Source organism: Lissotriton vulgaris, chromosome 9 (assembly GCF_964263255.1).
Source record: "Lissotriton vulgaris chromosome 9, aLisVul1.2, whole genome shotgun sequence".
Taxonomy (NCBI): Eukaryota; Metazoa; Chordata; class Amphibia; order Caudata; family Salamandridae; genus Lissotriton; species Lissotriton vulgaris.
In genome coordinates, this window is record NC_141697.1 from 287818166 (window position 1) to 287830228 (window position 12063).

At 45.1% G+C, this 12063-nt stretch overlaps 1 protein-coding gene across 3 annotated transcripts in view; it reads right to left on the minus strand.

The window, feature by feature from the left end:
* Positions 1 to 12063, minus strand: part of GTF2A1 (general transcription factor IIA subunit 1) — a 169764-nt gene that overhangs the window by 110346 nt on the left and 47355 nt on the right. For all 3 annotated transcript variants that reach the window (XM_086937594.1, XM_086937593.1, XM_086937592.1), the window contains 2 exons: positions 10209 to 10293; positions 9811 to 9941 (listed from right to left, as the gene is read on the minus strand). In XM_086937594.1, coding sequence (XP_086793720.1) covers positions 9811 to 9941; positions 10209 to 10293 — 216 coding nt within the window. The remainder of the gene's footprint in view (positions 1 to 9810; positions 9942 to 10208; positions 10294 to 12063) is intronic.

Below are 12063 nucleotides of genomic sequence, written 5' to 3' on the forward strand. Positions count from 1 at the left end.
TTTGATGTCACAGGGGGCTATCTGCGCATGCAGCTGTGGCAGTACATTCAGTAGTAATGCACCCTGCCTAAGCTGTAAGGCCTTCTGTAGGGATAGCTTACCTCTACTGCATGCAGTCTGTAGGCACAGCACACAGGGATGTGTGCCATGTCATGTTTTCACTTTAATCTGCACCAAAACACACCCTGAAAATGAATGATTGCATGTTGGCGCTGAGGGGTCCCTTAGGGTTGCACAATACACACTTCAGCTATTGGGGAACCTAATTAGCCTCCCTGATCTAGGTACCTCTTACTAGGGACTTACCGGGGGTGCTAAAGGTATTGCCAATTGGCGGAACAATTGTACAGTTTAGGGAAAGGGACCTGGCACTAGGGATCTTAATCGCAGGGACCCAGTGATTTGTTAGAACTGCATCAGATACCAGGCAAAAAGTGGGGGCAACAATGTCAAAAAGGGGGTCTTTCCTAAACGGAGGTAGTTGAGCCCGTTAGGCATCGACTCCAAAGCAGCAGATTGATAGATGCCGAGCACTGAACACCCCCTCACCAATGCCATCGCTATAGTCTTTGCTCTGGTGGAATGAGTAGCAGGCCCACAGTGAGTTTCTTCAACACCAGACCATAGCTGCATTTTTCTATGCACAGAACGACCCTCCTGGACAGGGTTAATTTCTGGACTACCTTTGCGTTCTTATGGTCAACATAGGCAACAACAACTTGGTTATCAACTTATTACTCCTGTGTGTCTCCATGTAAGAGAAAGCTCCTTTTGGGTTCAACTATTGTGGGATGTGGCAAAGAGAAAAGGGCAGGCAGGGTACTTGCTTGAACCACATGTAAGGGGAGACTACCAAGAAAAGAATTACGCGTCCACTGCACCCATTTGTCAGGGGGAAAAGTAGTGTACAGTTATTGTACTAACAGCAACTAGAAATAATTGCAATGAGGACAATAGTTTTGATGTTTAGTATGCAGCTGCAGAGAACAGCATGGACTTGAAAGACTAGCACATTAACTTGGTCGTTTTGATTCTAAAGTCCTATTATGGCAAAATAAAACATGTCAACGGAAACATGCAAGTGAGTACTTTTAGAAACTACATTAAAAGAGTGACTGGATTAACAAGGGTTTGGTCAGGCAAATGAACAATTTAACGGTGCCCACTGCAAAACCTTACTGGTCTAGAGACAGAACAAATAAAACAGACAACTTGGCCTGCAAAGTGTCAACATGATGGCAACAAACGTCATCCACTGACTCGTATAAACAGATTTAGTAGGTGGGAGCATACCTACAAGATCTGCCAATATACTTAGAAGAAAAAAAAACTGGTCAGTAGTCGCCGTTCAGTGTACAAGGGTAAAGTAATAGATTGTGGAGCTGCGGATGTCGGACCACCCCTACTACAGAAACAGGAGGTTCTTCTTAAGTACTAAACTGATCAGAGCGCAAATGATTAAGGTACCAATTCTCCTAGCCCAATCCGAGCTATCAGAATATTCTGAACCCAGTCCTTCTTGATCTCCTTCAGAAAACTTGGCAGAAACCGTAACGGTAGTAAAGCACACAGGAGACCTATGCCCACTGCAGGTGAAATGAGTGTGAGGAAGATTGTGATTGTATACTCCTGTGGGCAGCAATAGCGACACTGCAAGTTCTTGGGGTGGCAAAAAGATCCAACCATAGCATGTCCCACTGGCTGAATATCCTTTATGCAACATCCAAACGAAGACTCCATTCGTGGTCAGCCAGATGAGGTCTGGTACGTTTGTCTGCTCTTGTGTTCAGTGGGTCTGCCAAATGATTGGCCACTAGGGAGATTCTCCTGTAGGACCAGCCATTTCCAAAAGCACAGTGCCTTTAAACAGTCCACAACCACATAGACCTGCTTGTAGTAGTACCACATGACAGTACTGTTGTCCATCAAGACCTGAAACAGATCCCCTTGATCAATGGGAGGAAGTTCTTCAGAGCAAACTGTAATCACAGGGCTCTAGAAGATTCATACTGAGCTTGCGTCCTGCTGGGGATCAATTCACCGTCATCTGCATTCCTCCTAGATGGCCGCACCAGTCCAGAGAATGGATCCATTGCTAATGTGAATTCTGGAGGAGGCATTTATGCACTGCTGCTTAGCAGGTTGGCAGCCACCTGCCCCCACTGACTGTTATGAGCAGTCTCCTTCAATACACAGACCCTGTCCAAGAGAGAACCCTGGTGCTGAGTCCATGGAAGTTCCACTGGAAGGGCAGCTGATTGGATCAGCTGGATGAAGAAGCCTTAAAACAGTCTACTCCGGAACTCGAGACTAAGCTTCAAATAACTGCATTAGTTCCTCAATGTCCCAGGCTCGCCACAGAGGAGTGATGGCCTTGACGCCACCATGTCCAGGACTTCCCCTATAAAGGGAATCCTCCACACAGACGTAAGGTGGGATTTCAGCTCACTGATTGAGAACCACAGGAATGAAAGAAATGTGGTTATAGTCTAGGGGTGGTCTGCAACTGACTGCAGCAAATCTGCCTTCAGCAACCAGCTTTTTAAGTACGAGAATAATTTATCCCTGGTCGATGTAGATAGGCAATGACCTCTGCCATCAACTTCGTAAACACACAAGAGTCCGGGAGGAGTTAAAAAGGAAAAAATGCAAAATGGAAAAAAGAATCAATCCCAGCATAAAGCACACGTACCGCCTTTCGGAACGCAGAGAATGCAACCTGGCCCACCATCCTTCTTCGGAACCTAGAAATAGCGGATGTAACATCCTTCGCATTTCTTCAACACTGGACCCTGCTCTATGCCCTCTCTGTCCAAAAGTGATTGCATTTTCTGAAGGATGGTAGAATGAACCAATGAAGTAAAAGCAGAATATTTGGGGGATGGGGTGTGGATGTGAATGAAGAGCAGGTTCTAACCTTTCTGAACAGTTGGCAGATGGAGAAATCCAAGCAGCTCAGATGCGGCAGGTGAGGTGTAAGAGGAAGATTGTGGTCCTCTGAGGTATGCACAAACTCTGCCACACTGTGCTCCATTTAGCTGCTAAAGGGCTGAGCTAGCAGAGTTACAGGTTGCAAGGGCTTTTTGGCAGTAAGCGAGACCCCACAGGTATACTAAGAACTTCTGGTAATGCATTGGGGGTGGGGGAGGGGGGACTCCAGAGCCTGAGTGGTTAGATCCAGAAAGCGTGCCATAGCAGAGTTAATTTGGAAGGGTTCCAACGCGGTGTAAAACCTTTCTCTGAAGAGTCTGAAGCCCACAAATGGCCAGCACAAACCTAGAGAATCCAGTGGTGCAAATCCATTCATGGCGATGGCAGCGGATGTTTCTTCATTAGGGCATGGGGGCGCTGACCTGTTGCCCCCACACAGGCTGCCATTAACTGAAAGTGCCAAATTACCATATAGATTCACTGTAGCATGCCGTTGTCTTTCATGCGTCAGTCTGGGTAGAAAACAGCATGGCCAATCCTGCTGATGGTCAGTGAGCAGCAAAAACCTGGTCAACATGTCTTGTTGGACAGGTCTGTTACTGTGACCAATCGGATATGGGTACTTTAGGCTTCTTGAACCTGTGCTGCTAAGGAGCCAGGGAAAAATGCAGCACAGCTGTCCCAGTCTCCTTTGGAGCGCTGGGCTGACATGCTCACACCAATCATTGCTATGCTCTCATTTGGTTTACTAGTAAAAACAACATCAGAGCAGGGCACAGATTGGTTGTTTTTAAAGCACTGAGTTCAGGAAGCTGGTCTTTCTCCATGACCAAGTGTAGGGGTGGGATTACTACAGAACATGGCCATTCACTGTATGCCTTTATTTTTAAGACTTACAGTGGTTGGGCATGCTTCTGTTCCTTGCAGAGTCACGCAATCCATTGCTCCCCCCTGCTCCTGCTTCTCCCCCACATGTAATTAAGTTACTACAGGTATTCATCAACAGTTTGCACTACTGGAACCTACAATTGTGAAGCAAGAGATGAAATGTGTAATATGTTTTTACGTGGTCCAAGATACAAAATGAGACAAGAAACCGAGGAAGTGCTGTTTCAGCACTGACTGACAAGGAACTAAATCAACCCCTGTATCTTTTGTTCAGTGAAATTTAAAATTAAAAAGTCAACTGTAGGAAACTGGCTCTGTATATGGTATACCACCACATGGTTATATCGTGTACAGAGTCCAGGGGTTTCCCAGAAGGGCCCAGGGCATATGAGTACAAAGACTGCACCAGACACACAGGGGCTGCCGGGTGCAGAAGTCAAAATCGAAGTTTGGCCCAATGTGTACTTGCAGGTAGGTAAATCAGCTGCAGGGGCAAAGCTTTGAGGGTTAGAGTAAGCACAGAAGGGGTCACAAAGCAGCACCAAACATACACCACCAGGTGCACAGAGGCGGACGGGGGTAAGGTGCAAATTCAGCATTGGGTGCTATTCAGCATTGGGCACCCAATGCTCTTCAATGGAGAACTTGCTTTGGACATACAGACTGCAGGCATCGCACAAGTGGTTGCAGGAGGTAGATCAACAACAGCAGAGGTAAGTAGACATGTAGAGGGTCATAAAGGGAACGGTCGATTCAGCTCACCAAGGCTCTGTGGCTTTAGGTTCAGGGGTGCCTTTGGATGACGGAGTCTTCTAACAGGAGCCAATCATGGTCAGGGGGAGGAGCTCTTAATTCAGGAGTCGTCTTGGAGTCCAGGAGGGGTCAGCCAACGCTGGACGAGGTTAGGACCGTTGGGGAACCTTTTCTGGGATGGTGGGCCATCTGGACATGGGTGGTAGGCATCGGGTTCAGAGTGGGCAGGACTCCTGGACGCGGAGGACACCAGGGTCCTTTGTGTTGGATTACTGGGGACAGGACCGCTGCCATGAGCAGTTCTGGTCTTTGTCAAAGTTAGGCAGTATTCCTCAGGTTTCTGAAGTCTCTGGCTGCAGGACAGGTGTCGTCTTCTCGCAGGGTCTTTCAAGCTGGAGACAGCTTTGTTGGGCTGGGGCCAAATCATTAGTCTTTCGGCTTCACTGCACAGCATCTTTGTACTTCTTAGGTCGCAGGTGACTAGTTTCAAGGTCTGAGGAAGCCTCTTAACATTCTAGACTTAGGGGGCGTTTTAAAAGAGTAACAGGTAGGGGCAATGGGCACTTCACCTGGGGTGACTACACCCTCCATTATGCCACCATTTTGTGGGTGGGGGCATAGTCCTAGCTCTGACTGGAAGCGTCCCTTTATCTTCAAAATACAGTGAACTGAAAGGTGTGCTCAACTTTCCCTCCTCCACCCGAGGGGTGGAGTTGGCAAAGGTGGGCACACCTCAGAGTCTAAGTTATCCCGCCCAAAGTGGGCCTGTAAACCGGGGGCTGCCATCTGCTGCTAGCAGCAGATGCTGGGGGTCGCATTACCGAAGCGGCTGGCCTTTGAAGCGTCCCCTTCATGCAGTGCCAGGGGTCCAAAAACATGCGTGTGTGGCAGGCTGCCGCACACACACGCAGTAAGTGAACATACCAGGGTTGGTAGGTCTTCAGGGGGCATCTCTGAGCAGCCCTCTGGGTAATTGTTACAATAGGTCCCACACTCGCAAAAAGTGGGTATATTGTGAGGAGTAGTTTGGTACCAAACACTGTTTAGTGAAGCAATCATGGTGCTATGGAACTCAAGTTTCCAACCCATGTACTCTCTATGGATTCCATAGCACTTACAACATTAAGAATAGACCCAAATGTTTTAGAGGCGTATCTGCAGATGCAGATATCCCCACACCTGGGATTTAGTGTACCCTGACTTAGGGCTGACAAGAGCGGGTGATAATTACCTAGAGGGCAGATGTTTGCTGTGCCAGCAACAAAAGGGCATTTCAAGACAACAAGGCCAAGCTGGCAGAATTTTTTCCACCAAAAGTATAGATTTGGTTTGATTCGTTGCATGAGAGTGTTGTAGGAATGTGTTTACTCTACTAGTAAATGCTTGACCTACAAAGCTCTGTGGAGTCTGTTGCAGTCAGAAAAGGTAAGATCACTAAGGGCGAGGGAAATAGTGCCAAGTTAAGGGGGAGATAACAGATTGAGCTTGAACCTGGCTTCGACGCGGTGCACTTTGCAAAAGCATCCCTCTGGTTAATTTACACCCCTTCTGGAGAACTTTTGGGCCCCTAGTTAGACTTCTACAGAAAGGGTCACCCTTTGCACCAATTGAGCGCGTGGTACCTTTGCCTGGCTCTTTGCTGGCACCAGCCCATGGTTGCACTCTGAAGATGGAAGTCTCACCAGTTCCAACCGCCTAGATAAGCTTCCTAGGACACTAAATCTAGGTCAGACATCAATCTTTGGTCCAGAAACGAATTTAGCAAGTGCTACCAGCGGATGACAGCATTGACTGCAACACATTTCAAGCCTTTTTCCTGCAGAAAGTGAAAGATATTCTCTCTGATATTGATAACATCTCGATTAATTATAACCCCGCTCACCTGCCGCAGGAAGCCCCCTCTGATCATGTTCAGTAGCTTTCCCACACTGGACCCTGTTTCCCTCCGCCAAATCATGACTCGAATTAAAACATGTTTCCCCTTTAGAACACTGCCCCCCCATATTCTTCACAATGGCACTCCCTGCCTTGGAAAGCCATATCATCTCCATGCTTAACCACTCCCTGGAGACTGGGTATATGCCATCTAACCTAAAAAAAGCCAGCGTCATACTCCTAAGGAAATATGGGGCGATGTGTCCAATCTTAAAAACTATAGGCCCATATCCCATCTACCCTTCCTTGCAAAAGTCCTGGAGCAACATGTCCTCAAATCACTATCCTCTTTACTGGAGGACAACCAACTACTCCACGCTCGCCAAGCAGGTTTCAGAGCACACCACAGCACTGAGCTGGTCATGCTGACAGTGCTTAGATCCATGGCTGACAGTAAAAAGCCCAGTGCCCTGATCCTATTGGACTTATCAGCGGTGTTTGATACTGTCAGTCATGAGATACTACTGACCAGACTCTCTAGCTTGGGTATCAATGGTCAAGCGCACCAATTGGCTCAAACCCTTCCTATCTGGCCACTCCCAAAGGGTTCAGCAGGGTGAGCAGATATCAGATAAAGGGCTGCTTAGTTGCGGCGTCCCTCAAGGTTCCGCTTTATCTCCACTACTGTTTAATATTTATTTGCAACCATTGATAGTAGCTTTAGCTAACATGGACTGTAAAATATTCAACTACGCTGATGACACTCAACTTCTCAGCATTCACAATACCCCCCCTGCCCAAGCACATGTCCAAAATGTGCTTAGACTTACAGTGAGAGCTGGATGTCAGCAAACTCGCTGAAAATCAATCCAGACAAGACAGAGATCTTGGTCATCCCTTCTGTCAACTCCCCCTGGAATGACCATTTCTGGCCCCAGGAGCTGGGCCCCACCCCTAACCCTGTGCCGGTCGTGAAGAGCCTTGGTCTGAAAATTGACTCAGAGCTCTCAATGGCCAATCAAGTCACCTCGGTGGTGGGTATATGCACTAGCCTGATCAGACAGTTCGAAAACTCGCCCCTCTTTTGACCACCACCTCACTACAAATGATAGTTTCGGCCACCATCGTTTCAAGGTTGGACTACGGCAATGCCTTATACATGGGCCTCCCTCAGAACCTAGCCAACAGACTTCAGGTGGTCCTCAATGGTGCAGCAAGATTGATCTTCAGGCTTCAGAGTAGATCCCATGCCACACCGTTGTTGCACAAACTACATTGGCTCCCCCATCAGGCAGAGATCGAAATTCAAGGGCCCTGTATCATCCATAAATCAATCTATGGCCTTGCCCCAACCTATATAAAAGAACGCCTGGAGGCCTAAGTGCCTGGTTGCACATCATGGTCATCCAAGGCTGGTCGTCTATCCTGCCCCCGATAGAAGCTTAAATCAAAAGGAGGCAGAGCCTTCTCTGTCTTGGCCCCCCAGCTCTGGAACGAGCTTCCTGAACATCTTCGAAAGGAACCCTCCTTGCTTCGTTTCAGGAAACAACTCAAAACTATTCTGTTCAGAGAATCATTTAGCACTATTTAAAAACTCATGCATCAACCCTGTGGTATCTAGTAGCCCACCTTGTCCCTCCCTAGCGCTGAGACCTGCCGGTGATTCAGCGCTACACAAATGTCAATTCGCAATAACAATTATAACAATAACAATTTCCTTGGCGCATTAAATCCCTTTACGCTGAAGAGTATTTTAACGACAGCAGATGTGATGCGCAATCTTGCTTAAGTGCACCCTATTGCATGTCAAGTTAGCACCTGGATTTTCGTATGAGATGTACAGGATGGCGACCCACTGTGGCTTACTTTTTGTTTGAACATCTTTCTTTAAACCTTTCCTCCACTTCCAAATGTCCCCCAACTGAGAATAAGAAAAAAAATTATGTATAAACAATTATGAAATTATCTCTCTGTGCCTTGGAAAGCTCTTTCTAGTTGCCAATACCAAAGGGGAAAAGCCACCTGTTGCAGATTTGATTTTGTTCCAAGTTGTCTGTCACTGGGTGGAACTGTTGTCGTAAGAGTAATGCAGCTGGTGTGCCATCCCAAAAAATGAAGCTGTATTGGTATTTGTGAAACCGTGCCAGGATATCGCATGGTCTACTCATTTTCTCAGTGAACCATTGTCCCAAGCAATTTACACGGCCCAGCAGGATAAGTACACGGTTGATTCACAAAATGGTGGTGAATGTCTCAAAAAGTGTCCTCTGCTACTTCTTAGGCTTTGGAATTGCAAGTTATCTTTTCTTGGGATGGCTTTCGAGGTCTTCAAACCGTGTAGGTTTTGGCCAAGACATCAAAATCCTACAGGGCTGTGGTGTCTTATTGGTCACAGGCTACAGAGAGGTAGGGGTGGATGGTGTTTTACATGCCGTACCTTCTTCAGTTTCTCACCTCCTGTCATCCTGGTCATCATTTCGGGTTCACAGTGAACAACTTGACTCATGCAGTGCCTTTACAGCGTTCTCTTCTGGTCCGCATCGCTGTCCCGTGGAGACGCTCAGGCAACACCACTTTTCAGCTCACACAGGCAGGCCTCAACTTCGGAGGTTATCCTCGACAAAGATTCAACCCTCTTTTTGACAAAGTAATTTGTGGGCTGCAGGATGAGGGGTTTTCCTGCTCCCTGCAGGTTTTGAGCGAATAGCTCGTCTAAGGCGTGGCCATCTTGGCCTGTTCAAAGCTCCACCACATTGCTGCATTTTTTCACGTGCATTTGTTTAAAAAAGAGACTTTGGGGTTAAATTTGTTTAGTACGGTAAGACCACACTAAATAAGCTTTGTAACCACAAGGGGAGCGTTTTCTCTGTGTAAAGGATTTCTTGCATTCATCCGTTAGGCAGCAAACAGTTTTCTCAAGTCAGTTTCGCTGTTCTGTAGTAACAAAAGTATTAATGTGTGTTTGATCAGTACACCTGCTCCAAATAACATGTTATTGGTCCACATTTATTCTCACTACCAAGGCATAAAAATATTCACCAAAACACAAACAAAGCAAAGATCCTGCAATACAAGGATTGTGGCAGGTCACTACACATATTCAAACAAATCTAAAAACAACACCAGAGGGGCCTTTAAGTGCAAACACGTCAAAGGGCAAGTTCAGCCATCCAATAATTTGAAAACAAACGGACATGAACTTCACATGGACAAATGCAAACAGTACAAGCAGTTTGTTTTGCACTTTTGTCATATTGCACACACAATAGGCCACATCACAATTTATATTGTGCTTGCAGTGAATGAAACAAAACAAGCAACCAGATACACCATAAACTAATGGGAACATCTTCGTTTATTTACCTGTTGTATCACAGGAGCCTGTACCCCGGCCTGCATCTGTGGTATCACTTGCTGCTGTAAAACCATTTGCTGTTGGGGTTGAATAATATATTGTGCACCATTAGCTGTTCTTACCAACTGCAAGATCTGGCCTGTAAGAAAAACAAAAAAAAAAATCAAGTTATATGGTAGAAGACTAAAAGCAATACTAAAACGTTGGGGTTTTTAATTGCAGGAACAGCAACTCAAACTACAATGAATGGACCTGCTGCAATCCTGCAACAAAATGCATTCAAGTATAACATTTAAAAAAATCATCAATTCTCTGCGCTATGGTCTACAATGTTACCAAGCATGAACGAGGAAAAGGTAGGAGAGGGAATATCCAGAGCCATCATTCTGTGCAAAGAAATTGTTACCTGAATTTGTTAGTATCTGCTGTACTGGTGTGACACCAGCAGGTAAAGCCGGTAAAGCCAAGGTAGCTGCTGCAGCTGCTGCACTCTGTAGAAAAATAAAAGCGTAAAGAATTGGTAAAGTTTAAAATAAATCACTATATTTGAAGTAGGTTTGCTTCAATATACCACAGTAACTAATGGCAAGTGTTGTTTGCAAGGATCATCCAATATGCCCTTGATAACTTCGATTCCATACAGATCCATTCACATTTCCATCTTGAAGAAATATGGTGGCCAGAAACAACTTCGCACTGCTTTCCCACTTTATACAGTAGATCCAGGTGACCCAGTGCCTGAAGTTCAAGTGCACATGAATCCCAACCTATAGAAGCCCTGCCAATAAGTATGTACAATAAACCTTGATTCTACTTCTTTAGGACCCATCTATTGAAGTCAAGATGCATTCATTGTGATGTTGTAGGACCATCCTGGATACAATCTACTTCTATTTAAAAACAAAGACTAAAAGGCAAGAGCGCCAAGTCATAAAAATATATTTTTTAAATAAAGGAGGAAGTGCTCCAGATGACAAGAGAAAAGACTCCAGTTGAGGGAAAAAAGGTATAATTGGCATCTCCGGCACAGAGAGCGCTTTGTGTGCTAGCAACTTAAAAAGCAAAATGCCAGCAACCATCACATACAGGAATCTGATAAAAAAACACTTTCAACTTTAAAGGACAATTTGACAGAATAGCCGAGGAGCCACCCAGAAGTATGTTTCAATGTTACATTGCCATTTCAGAAAAAGAACGGTTTACAGTATGTATTTCTTTGCCCAAAGGATTCATTCACTATCAACCAAAGATTAATAATAACTTAGAAAAAAAAGTACTTTGATGTTGCCGGGTTTTGATTGCTTTGTCAAATACAGCAGCTTGCACCAGGCATGAATAGAGTGGTGATGTTTTTTTTAGTCTGTCCTCCATAAAGAGGTGGAGACCTTCCTTCAGCTTTACAATTTGAGCCAAATGAACTGAGAGATCTGCTTCGACATACTTTATACAGATCAAATGCAGCAGGCTTAGGCGTAGCATCAGTAACTGAGAGTATTTGGTAACAGACAACTTTTTTAAGGTTAGTTTTACTTCATGCAATATTTCCGAGTTAGATGTGTTTGTTATGTCTTAAGAGGGTTACTTCTAATTTTTCCTTCAGTTGGTCTGAAGTGGATTCTTACAATCCAGAATGTAGAAATATGCTAAGTGCATAACATAAGAGATTCCACTACTTTTATCTGTCCAATTGTTCGAAGAGAGAACCTTTGTTTCAGCCCAGCTCAGCTTGTAATTTAATACTTTACTTAACACATTTTAATTATCTTAGAATAACTGCTATTGTGTGCGGTGCTTCACTGTGAACCAGATATCTCAGCCTGCAGCTAGCTTGGTTTGACAATTGGCTACGGTAATGCTGTCAATTTACCTCACTTTCCTCCGACCCTCTATCAGCGTCAGCAAACAATTATGATATTAGTCAACTTGAGCACCAGAAAAAAAAAAAACACACACACAAGAGTCCTACTAAGGTTCTTCCTATCAAATGCTTTCTCCAAATCCAGAAAGACATTCTATCCATTTCTAATCAACAGTCACTCATACCCAATACATTAAAGTATCTGGTCAGCTATTAGCTGTGATTTAATAGCTTGCTAGCTTTTGCACACTACCTTTCACTTATTTTAGGACCCACGTTTAATAAAAACAAGCATTTGCAATGCAAGAGGTCTTGCATTAGTGAAATTTTGAGCCATTGGCGTAGCAAATGCTAATGTTTGTCCTTTTTTTGATTAAAAATATCCCAGCAGTAGCATAAGTAA